This window comes from Myotis brandtii, unplaced genomic scaffold (genome assembly GCF_000412655.1).
Source record: "Myotis brandtii unplaced genomic scaffold, ASM41265v1 scaffold524, whole genome shotgun sequence".
Taxonomy (NCBI): Eukaryota; Metazoa; Chordata; class Mammalia; order Chiroptera; family Vespertilionidae; genus Myotis; species Myotis brandtii.
In genome coordinates this window covers 707,964-719,570 of record NW_005369911.1, presented here as the reverse complement: position 1 = coordinate 719,570, position 11,607 = coordinate 707,964, and the positions used below count along the sequence as shown (strand labels likewise).

Genomic DNA, 11,607 nt, shown 5'->3' with positions numbered 1-11,607 from the left:
ATTCTAGTCACACACACTTTGCTGAGCAGAGCATCCATGCCCTTCAGGCTTTAGACTAGTGATGGGACCATCTGCTGGTTTTGCCTGCCCAGCAGCCATCCCCTTGTCTTCTGATATCACATTAATATTCCTTGAGTTAGTGAGAGTCCACGTGGTTCAGGTGGCTCAGGACTGGCCATGTGACCAGGTGTGACCCATCAGGGCCAGTCTCCCGGCCACAGTGACTAGTTTCCTGGTGAAAACACACGACTTGAGCCAGACCAATTAGAGTCAGTCTCTTTGGCCAGACCAACTATCCAGGGAATCTCTATCCTTCCCCTGAAATTAGTAGGCAGGTAACAAGAAAACCTAGAAATGCCGATGGCCAAGTTCGCTCCCACTTGCTTTCCTAAGAAGGCAAGAAGGACGAAGAGACAAAAACAAACAAAATTCCTGTGCTCGCTTGGGCAGCACATATACTCAAATTAGAACCACACAGCAATTAGCATGGCCCCCGTGCCAGGATGACATGCAAATTGGTGAAGCAACCCATATGTTCTTAAAAGAAAAGAAACAACATTTTAGATCCAGCTTTGCTTAAGTCTACCCAAATCTACCCATGATGTTTTCAGTTATACACTTTTCAAAAAAAAAAAAAATTCTTTGCATACACGAGTCTAACATTTACAATGAAAAATGTTCTATGTAAATTGTAATTAGGTCCAGAAGTGTTTCCCCAAAAGGGTTTGGTGGACTTTTAGAAGATGATAAATAGATTAAAAAAAAAACAGTTTGAGAGCCTTGAATTGGACAGATTTTGAAAGACAGGATTTCTAAGAGCTTTGAATTTGATGACATACACATAAGTCTCTCAAAGGAGTGGACATAGTTAATAATCCTAACACTCATGAGATTCCTTGGGACCAGCTTGCTAAAGAATATACTTTGCAACATGCTTAGTTTGGGTTTTCTCAAATTGCAGGCCTTTATGAAGAAGCAATGCTTTAAGGGAATGACACAACAAAGAACAAAGAAATAAAAAAGGCATTTACACTAATACCAAATTTGTATTCCCCCAAGTTTTAACAATAGTCATCAAACTCTTTAGCCATATAAAAGCTCAACCTCAACTGAAAAGATAGGAATTCCCCACATTTTCTCTGGGCAACTCTGTTTTCATCAGATCTGCCCCCCTTACCAACCATTTCAGTTTTACTGATTTTAACAATTTGGGTCAATGTCATGTCACACACAGAAAAGACAGAATGACATCTGTGATTTTATAGTTATTTTAATAACCAGGTTTACATGAACAGTCACTTGATGAACTTTTTTTTTTTTCTTCTTAATCTCAGCTAAACTCAAAACACAGTTTTCTTCACGGTTCAAACCAAACAGCTCTTCACATTCCAGAGCCGCCTCACAGCTACCACAGGTCACAGGGAGGTCACTGTCCGTCCACGGTCACCAGACACAGAACTGAACACCCGCACACGACTTTCCAAAGAGGGGACCGACCACGGATGCTGGCTGCCGGGACAGCCGGTGTATGTCTGGGGCTCCAGCTGGACTTTTCCGGGAGAGAAGGCCTGGGGTGCTTGTGTAATGCGTCACCCTGTTGGGAAGGGCTACTCAGGGTGAGTGAAAAGTCCAGGCTTAGGATGGAGGCCTTCAGAGCAGACGGTGACTCTCTGGGTGTCGGTACAAAGACAAAGGCCAAAGGATGAGGGGACTTGGAAGAAAACCCATTTTCGAGATGGCTACAGCCCTGCCAATTTCAGAAAACTTAGAAGTATCTCTGCTGGGGTGACGGAATTAACAGTTCCTCAAATACCTTTCAAGCACCCAAGATCGTGGCTCTTCCACACAGAACCCTAGCTGATTGCCATCTGGGTTTAGGGACAACGTGGGGAGGTTGGGGGGAGGGGAGCAGGCGGGGTATCCTTAGAGAGGGCCCAGGCCAAGACAGGAGACAGCAAAAGAAAGCCTGGGAGGAAGACAGAAGACCCAGCAAGCCCTCCCACAGTTGGAGGTGCCAGTGAATTCTGACAGGGCCTGACTCACTGTGGTGATCTCTTCCTAAACCCGTGTGTATGGGGCTCTTTGATGTGTCTTATGGAACAGGACAGATTGGAATATAGAATTTAACTTAAGTAACAAGGAACCAGAAATCAAAGTCGACAGTGGGAGTGTTCTTGGAATTCCCAGGAATTTCTGTGCTTGGGAAGTTACTAACAGGCATGAAGAAAGGGGGGCTTTTCTCAGATCGTGTTGCCCGGCATCGAGGCATGAAGGGGCTGCTCCCCCAGCAGGGGAAGCTCGTGGAGAACGTAAGTCCTGGTTGAATGTTTCATTCAGAAGTCCCAAGTGCAGCCAACTGGGCCATGAAATATTGGTTTTCATGGCATAGAGAGGTCAGCAAGGATGAGCTGGACTCGGGGGCTGGTAATAGCAGCCGATGGTACAGAAGTGGATGTTCCCACTAGTTATTAACGTGTCTTTTCCTCCATCTGGTGGTTGTGGCTGGTACTGCAACATATCCTAAATCCCAGCCCAGCCAATGAGGTATATAGAATACGCTTCTGATATAACAAGAGGGCTGCCGGTCTGCAAAACTACCGCTCCCAGTTTGAAACAGGCTCCCAGATCTTTGAGTTATAAACCACGAGCAGCACCCTCCCCTTCACTTACGTTTCCTTAAAATAAAGGCACCATGAAAAAGCCTTAAAGGTAGCAAGGTTCCTCTTCTTTTAAGAGGAAGTCCTCTTTTTCATAATTGGACGAGAAATTAGCTTAGGGGGAATCCTCTTCCTTGGCTATTTTCACCTGCCTCCCCAGCCACGTATGCTCTCCCTCTGGCCTAACCTGCAGTTAGGTTCCTCCCAAACACCTGGGAGGTGTTTGCGGCCTCTCTTCAGAATACCTAGTACACAGGGTTACGAGTTCTACCAGCTGGATTCCAGCACAGAAGTCAGATCGCAGGTGAAATACATTTGTTCCTGCACAGGGGCCCCTTAGTTCTACAATCTCGTCCAGTTCAGAGAACTTGTTCTGAAGTTGAGTTTGGATGGGGAAGGACGTTCAGCTCCGGCAGACAAGGAAGGTGCCGGCGCTCCCTGCTAGCTTCCTGTACTTGTGGGCCACTTGTCACCGCCACCCACCTGGGGAGACGTGGTACCAAACAAAAGCTCCCCCCAAGGCTGTGCTGATGGCCGGGGAGACAGATGGCCTAGGACTGAGCACCAGAACCACGGTCACAGGACATGCTCTTGCTGCTCCAGGCTGGCTTTCCCAAAGCCCTGCCTGACTCCCACACAAGCTCAGATGGAAGCTAAGGAACCCCTAAGAAAATCAGCCTTCAGCAACAGCACAAATCCGATTCGCTCATGGCTGTGCCGGGATCTCGGGAGACCAAGAGGATCAAACACTCACCACTGGCAGGAGCAGCTCTTCACACAAGATGCCAGGGGCAGGCTGCCCTCCTCAGTTTGAAAAGACCAGGAGAAGGTGACCTCCACCTCCTGTTTACAGGGAGGTGCTATGTAAGCGAGGCCGCCCCACCCCGAGGGCCTGTGCGCACTCCCAGGTGTTGCCTCTTAATAGCACCAAGACCAGAGAAGTGACCCTCCTCCCTCCTCTCCTCCTTCCCAGCCAGGAAAAGAGAAGCATTTGAAAGCAGCTCTGAGAAAGAGGCCTGGCCAAGCACTGGCACGACCAAGAGGAAGCCATGGCTGGGTTTTGGTGTTTTAATAAAATGCTCAAAGACATGAAATCTACTAAGAGAGGACGTGACAAAGTCCGGAACCTGAAGACCCCGCCTGCCTTCTCTGCTGCCCCCGGACCCCCAGGGGCCATCTTCCAAGGAAATAAATGTACTTCATTAACACAATACACAAGACCCCTTATATTCACCCACCCACCCCCCTCCCCGTGCTCACCCCACCCCAGCCCTCTGAGCTCCAGCCTTGCTCAGGCTCCCACCACCCACTCACCCCAAATAACTGTGTCCCTTCTGTTCAGTCTCCTGACATCCAGCTTTGTCTGTCCCCTTGTCTTAAGATGCAGCACTACACACGCTCTCAACACTAGATAGCAGACTCCTTACCTTAGTGGCCTGTCTGATTGCATGCATGTAAATGGGGGAGGGGGGTCAACCAAATCAAGGCTAGGCATAAACAAAGCAATATTTGTAAAGCTAGGCAAGCGAGCGTAACATTGGAGAAACATAAGGCTTGAGGCTTATTGATTCTTTAGGTCGTAACTGTTTGGATTCGCTCTCCTCCTTAAATATCGGTGTACCATGTTGGCTTCAAATCAATCTCTTCTTGCTTCTGCCCCTCTCTCTGGGGAGGGGTGGCTTAACTCAGGGATGTGATGTTAGAACGGCCTCCAGGGGGCGCCACGATGCGCTTGCTGGCTGAGCGGACCCCTTCATCCACTTGGGTGCCTGCATTCCCAGGGAGAAAAATCGGGAGGGGGTGGGGTGTGGACAAGAGAGAAACTGGATTAATTTTAAGAGTCTAAGCCAGCGGTTCTCAACCTGTGGGTCGCGACCCCTTTGGGGGTTGAATGACCCTTTCACAAGGGTCGCCTAAGACCATTGGACAACACATATATAATTACGTATTGTTTTTGTGATTAATCACTATGCTTTAATTATGTTCAATTTGTACCAATGAAATTGGGGGTCACCACAACATGAGGAACTGTATTAAAGGGTCGCGGCATTAGGAAGGTTGAGAACCACTGGGCTATTACGTGCCTTCTGGCCTCCTCGCCCATTCTCGTTTGGGAGGTCTTCCAGACTTTTCATACCCACCCTCCTGAAACTCACCCTCTGCCAGGGAAAGCCAGGTTTATATCTGGACTTCATCCGACCCTCCACATCATAACAATGATAATAAAAGCAACGATGGGAGTGTTATGAGAAATAGCTGCTCCATTCACGTTTCAAGCAACGGTTTAAATGTTTCTCAGTTTGTCTTACTCAACTCTCCCCACTATCTTTCCAGAAATGGACTGTTATTATCCCATTGAAAGAGGAGGTGACTGAGGCTGTGAGGGGCTAGGGCAGTGGTCGGCAAACTGCGGCTCGGCAAACCGTGGCTCAAGAGCCACATTCGGCTCTTTGCCCCCTTGAGTGTGGCTCTTCCACAAAATACTGGCTCTTCCACAAAATACCGACTTCTGCGCATGGGCCACGAAGTTTCAATCCCACTGTACGTGCGCGCCCCACGTGGTATTTTGTGGAAGAGCCACACTGAAGGGGCCAAAGAGCCGCATGTGGCTCGCGAGCCGCGGTTTGCTGACCACGGGCTAGGGTCACAATTGGCAGTGGTGACAGCCAGGCCCCTGCAGCCACAGCACACCAGGAAACACCAGTGAGTCCCTCTGTCCATTCAGAAGGAGCCGGAGAAGCTTAGGGCTGAGGGGAGCCAGGTAGCAACAGAAAAGGGCAGAACACTGGCAAAGACTTCAGCAGAGAGCATGCTGTGACCTCTGGCCATGTCACCTGAGACCTTTTAGCCCTTTTCTTTTGTCTTCCTCCCTGACCTAGGTCCCCCTCATCTCTTTCCTCCCCATATCCTGCTGCTCCCCTCCTTACCCCCTTCCTGCTGCCAGTTTTCTCTTTACACATCTCTGTCCTGCTTCCCTCACATTTAAATTGTTCATCATAGAGACCCTAACCTACATTTATTTTTTCGCAATTTAAGACTACTGGTTGTGGAGGAACTGAATCATTATTTTGTATTTATATCAGGCAGTTCTTAAAGAATAGGTAAGATTCGTGATATGGCTGCCCCACGGTAAATGTCCAATCAGCAGCGGCTGCTGTTAGCTTGATTACTAGTAAGAGGGAGGGCAGAATAAAAATCCTGGGCTGGAAGAAGCTATTGCAATTCGAGCATAAAAATAATCTGAGCTCTCTTTTCACCTGGGCACATTGCACCGCTCTCACAGTCTAAAGCAGAAAATCACTATAAATTCACCCCCCACCCTCCCCCACCAGATGGGAGCTCTGAGCAGAACTGGTGTCATTTAAGCCTGACCTTGAGCCTGACTGAGCCTCATCTTGCTTTCTCAGCAGGACTTATTTATTGATTCAGCACAAACCATCCTTCTTGCCCAGTAACCTGTCCCCTAAAAGGCGGTCTGGGTTCGCTCCAAGGACCACCGTTAGCTTGGAGCACTGAGTCCCCTTCCCCCTTCTCTCCTCCCTTTCTCATTAAGTGTCACCATCAGCTTTTCCAACTCACCTGACAGGCTAAATCCCGACTGATGGAGGTTCCTCACGGGTGGGGTCGGCCGAGTGGGGGAGCCCCGGGTGGAGCCTGCGGGGGTGCCCCCCTTGGGCGTGGTGGTCAGGTCAAACACCGGGCCGTCATACATGCCCCTCGGGACAGCATGCAGGTCTGCCATCTGCGGCAGAGAAAGCACATCACCTTCTATTCCTTTAAAAGCTAAGGGTCGGTTCTAGGTAGCACAAATATATCAGTGCATTAAGTGTGTGCAGTGAGAACCAGGAAAAAAAATTTGAAGGAGAGGAGGAGTATAAAATAAGGGGAGGGTGTATGACAGAATGCTGATGGAGGTAGGTGAAGGGTTCTCTAAGGGTGGCCTTTGATCTTAAGAGGGAGGAGGCTGAGGGTACAGAGGTGTGTTGTGGAGGGCAGTGTTCCCAGCAGAGGAAACATGAAATGAAAGAACCACCTGTACGGCCAGAGCAGAGCAGGTGGGAAGGGTAGTTCAAACTCCAGGCTCCCAGGGCTAGTCTAGCCCTGCTGTGTGGAGCCCTCACTTACCTAAAAGTGACCTGAGACTGTAGGGGGTAGGATGGGGATCTGAAAAGACGGAGTTCTCAGCCTCACCCCTAAATCCACCAGGGATGCTCTGCTTGTAATGTAGGAGGCTGAGGGTACAGAGGTGTGTTGTGGAGGGCAGTGTTCCCAGCAGAGGAAACATGAAATGAAAGAACCACCTGTACGGCCAGAGCAGAGCAGGTGGGAAGGGTAGTTCAAACTCCAGGCTCCCAGGGCTAGTCTAGCCCTGATGTGTGGAGCCCTCACTTACCTAAAAGTGACCTGAGACTGTAGGGGGTAGGATGGGGATCTGAAAAGACAGAGTTCTCAGCCTCACCCCTAGATCCACCAGGGATGCTCTGCTTGCAATGTGTAGGTAGGTAGGTAGGTAGATGGATAGATATACGTGTGTGTATATGTCTGTCTGTCCATCTAGCTACTATTAAATCAGAAATATAAGATTTTATTTGATGCACAGAACCAGCTAGAAGAATTATAAACATGTGTCCCCGTGGGCCAGCCCTGCCTGGACAGAATGGGACCGGGAGGGTGTGGACTCCTGGTTCTCATAAGCCTTAAAGAGTTAAATTATATATATTATTTTGAATTATTACAATTTTAAATTATTTTAAAGAAAAGCACTATAAAATGGGGGGAAATCATTTGAAAAAACCTCTTTTTGACCAAAACATTTGAAGACCCTTTCTGTGTGCACTAAATCGGAGTGCGTGTCCCGGGAAGAGACGAGCGCTGTGCATCTCTTTGGTGGGGTCTGGAGCACAGCGCTCCCTCCTGATCCAGGGTTACTGTCCCTGTGCCTGAACAGGACACTGCCCCTCCCACCCCACCCCACCCCACCCCGGGTTCCCGGCCTCCTCACCTTCCTCCGGGCTTTAATGCGCTTGTACACATAGTCGGAGAAGGGGCTGCAGGGGGTGAAGCGGCCGGCTCCCTGGGTCACGTGCAGGCTGCCATCCTCCAGCATGATCTTGCCCTGGCAGATGACCACCAGGGGAGCCCCGCGCAGCTCCATGCCTTCAAAGATGTTATACTCCGCAGCCTAGGGACAGGGCGGGGGACACAGCCATGGGTATGGGCGTGGGAAGGGGAGAAAGACAATGTGGTTCTCATGTGCTTGCGATCCTGCCTTCAGCGTGGCTAGAACTGACGGGCCATGTAAGCCAGGAAAAGCCTACAATGCATCTACAAGGGCTCAGTGGGTAGAGGCCCTGGAGATAGAAGCTCCCCAAGTACAGGCTGGAATTCCTAGCAAAGAGAAGCACCCAGTCCTTATTAAGGTCCCGATGGTAGAAGTAAATTTTGTCACTGTCAGTGCCCAAGGAGAAGCCGGATAAGTATCAGGGATGCTGTAGTTGGCGGCCTTGAAGTGGTGGGTGGGTAGGTGGGTCACATGACCCTTTGGCCCCTGCTAGCTTGAAATGAAATAATGTGATGTGACACAATGTCTGAGCAAAGGCCATTCCCACCAACAAACGGGATTTCTCCCTACCTCCTTCATTTATTCAACCAGTGCAAGGCGTCACTGCAAATGGTTATGGGCATCGGTTCAGAGTCAGGTTGTCTGGGTTTGAATCCTAGCTTCATTTCCTTGTGGCCTAAACTATTTAATCCCTCTGCACCTCCAATTCCTTATATACAAAATGAGGATAATGATAGTGCCTGCCCCTGGAAGACTGCTGGGGAGATTGAATGGATGACAAGCACAGTGCCTGAAACATAGGTGCTTAAAAAATATGAGCTATTGCCCTAGCCTGTTTTGCTCAGTGGATAGAGCGTCGGCCTGCAGACTGAAGGGTCCCAGGTTCGATTCTGGCCAAGGGTGCATGCCTGGGTTGCAGGCTTGATCCCCAGTGGGGGGCGTGCAGGAGGCAGCCAATCAATGATTCTCTCTCATCATTGATGTTTCTATCTCTCTCTCCCTCTTCCTTCCTCTCTGAAATCAATAAAGAAATATATTTTTTTAAAAAAATATGAGCTATTTTTATTTTATTAACAAGTATTAAGCCCCTGTCCTTGAGGTACTGGGAATTATCTTCCACCTGAAACTCCTCCCGATGACGTCATCAGTGCTGGTCACCCATTGTTTTTCCTTCTAGGCACAAGGCACCACTGCATTTCCTGCCCTCCTGGAGGGCTGTGGCCAATGCAGCATGACAGGAAGTGACATGTTGGGAAAGCTTTCGGGACGCATGTAGAGATGACATCTCTATCGGCCTCCGTCCAGCAGTGTCTATAGTAGGCAGAGCCCTTCTGCTGACTCACTTTGGAAGGAGGGAGTGAGAACTAAAGTGTGGAGGTTGGAAGTCACTGAGCATTTGGGACGGTTTGTTATTGGAACACATCCTAGGCTAACTACCCTGGCACACCACATACGCACCTCTCTCCTGACCAAGTTCCCTAAACACGTTCCCCGCCCCGGTCCCCGCCTGCCGGCTCCAGCCTCACCGACTGGTGGTTCTTGGCAGAGACGATCTTTACAGCATCTGGATCCCAGATCACCAGGTCGCTGTCGGAACCCACAGATATTCTTCCCTTGCGGGGGTACAGGTTGAAGATCTTTGCAGCATTTGTGCTCGTCACAGCCACAAACTGGTTTTCATCCATTTTCCCTGTGGCCTATGGAAATATAATTTTTTTTTTATTGTCCATGCAGGGCTTCTAAGCTCAGAGCAGGGTGACCACAAAGGCTCCAAAATACAAACAGGAGCCTTTGAGGTTGTGAGCACAGAACCACACCCAGCAGGCTTTCAGAACCGGCTGGGCTGTCATGGTCGCCCAGGCAAAACGATTAAACACAAGGCTTAAGAGGGAAGTTACTGCTCCTGAAGTAGGCTTTTCTTTTTCTCTGGTTATGTGCATACATTTACTTACTTTTACCCCTTCTAATTCCAACAGGGGTTATAGAGAGTTCACACTAAAAACAAAGTGATGATGAGCCCATTTTTTAAATACGTGTTTGTATTTGCACACACATAGGGTAACTATGGAAGAACCTCACCCAAATGATAACAGTGAGTTATCCCTGGGGAGTGGAATTGGTGAGTAATTTTTGCTTTCTTTCGTGAATGTGTTTTTTTCAGTGGTTTCCAAGTGTTCTTTATCGAGAATGCACTATGTTGCATATATATATAAATTTTTAAACAATTCTAGATAGTGCCAAGATAAATACATACACTCACAAATACATAACAGTATAAAAAAATAAAATCTAAGTATATAAGAGAAGAGACAAAAATATTTATCCTTTCTCTCTTGTCAAAACAAAAGGCCCAGGTAAGAAAAAAAAAAGAGTTTAGCTTAAAATCTAGTTTCCTGGTAGCCAAAAAGAAAAGGGAAACTTGGCGGATTACGCTGTATAGATAAATGAGGCATTAGATCATACACATCCTATTGGGCTCTGAAATGAGTGTCTCTAGAGTTTTTAAAGTAGAACAGAGGGACATGACCAATTTAAAATATTAACCACTAATTTTGCTGAAAACTTTAAGAGCACTTTCATTTGCATGGCTATTCTTCTGGCAGCGTAGATAACGTTAACAAGGAAAATAAAACCAGGCCCTTTTGCCAGAAGACACCGATGCACAGCCTGGCTACCCTCCCATGACCTGATCCTTACCACCGCCTTGTCCCAGATGACAGACATCCGCTCCTCCACCCCATTGGTGCCTTCAGGAATGGCCGTGAAGTTGTCCTTCCCAATCGCTTTCTGGGCGGTGCTGAAGGTGCAGTGGGCACTGCCTGAGAGCTGCAGGTCCCCACTGGCAAAGGAGAAAAGCTCCATGTGAACGGACAGGTGGCCAGAGGCACCTCAGGGGCCCAGACTCTAGTGTCTAGTATCAGCGTTTGGAGTGCCATGACCCGAGTTTGGAATCCTCCCTCTACCTCTTGCCAACTATGTGAACTTGCGTGAATGTCTTCCCCGCTCTGGGACTTGGTTACCCCATCTGGAAAACGAGGGGGTGGGATTCGACCATCCCTTGTGTAACAAAACAGAGGGGACCCAAATGAGTGATGGGACTGATCTGCAGAGAGAAGCAGCCAGCAAGGCCCCTATAATTTAGGTGGTCATCATGACCAGCTGTTCAAATTTTGGCAAATAATTTAGTCCCTCTGACCCTCAGCTGCTTCATCTGTAAAATGGTTATGAAAGTCCCTCACTCATCAAGTTCTAAGGGACAATGAGATCATGTGTGTGGTCTCACCCTAGTGCCTGGCACACAACACCCATTAACTGCTGTTACCATTATAAATGTAATTACTGTAGTATTTTTAAAAACACAACAGGGAAGAGCCTGTTGTCTGCCCTCCAGATTGCAGGGGAATTCTCAACGTCGTTCCTCACTGCAGACCCAAGTCCAGCTGATGGATGGGCTGCCCTCGTCCTCATCCCACCAGCCCCAGGACGTTTCTACACAATTCCAGCTGCTTGTCATTCCGCACCAACCTGGCCAGCAAGGAGTTGATGTAGTCAGGAGTGGTCGGGTCAGGACTCAGAGGTGGGGATGTCACAAATGCAGCTGCCTTGGCCCAGTTCTTGCTCCAGTAATGGGTTCCATCTGTGCCAAGGCTGGCAGTGATGGGCTCTCCAAACACCACGTTTCCTACAAGGGGTAGAAAATGGGCAAAGAGTTTGCATAAGGTATTGCTACCCTGGGCACGTCTTAGATAATCATAGCCTCCTTGCCTACTCAAGGCTGTGGCTCTGGAATCAGACAGGCCTGGGTTCAAGTCCACATTCCCACCTTTTCTAAGCTTCTGCTTTTCTAGCTGCTAGGTGGGGGGGGTGGGGGGGGGGAGGATTCCTCAG

The 11,607-nt window shown here is 48.8% G+C and overlaps 1 protein-coding gene across 1 annotated transcript in view; it reads right to left on the bottom strand.

Annotated features, from left to right (window-relative positions):
• Positions 1–1,254: 1,254 nt before the first annotated feature.
• DPYSL3 (dihydropyrimidinase-like 3) overlaps positions 1,255–11,607 on the bottom strand; it is a 33,956-nt gene continuing 23,603 nt past the window's right edge. Inside the window, exons 8-13 of the mRNA XM_005877650.2 lie at positions 11,245–11,401; positions 10,417–10,558; positions 9,246–9,416; positions 7,660–7,839; positions 6,237–6,399; positions 1,255–4,426 (exon numbers count right to left, since the gene is read on the bottom strand). Coding sequence (XP_005877712.1) covers positions 4,338–4,426; positions 6,237–6,399; positions 7,660–7,839; positions 9,246–9,416; positions 10,417–10,558; positions 11,245–11,401 — 902 coding nt within the window. The 3' untranslated portion in view covers positions 1,255–4,337. The remainder of the gene's footprint in view (positions 4,427–6,236; positions 6,400–7,659; positions 7,840–9,245; positions 9,417–10,416; positions 10,559–11,244; positions 11,402–11,607) is intronic.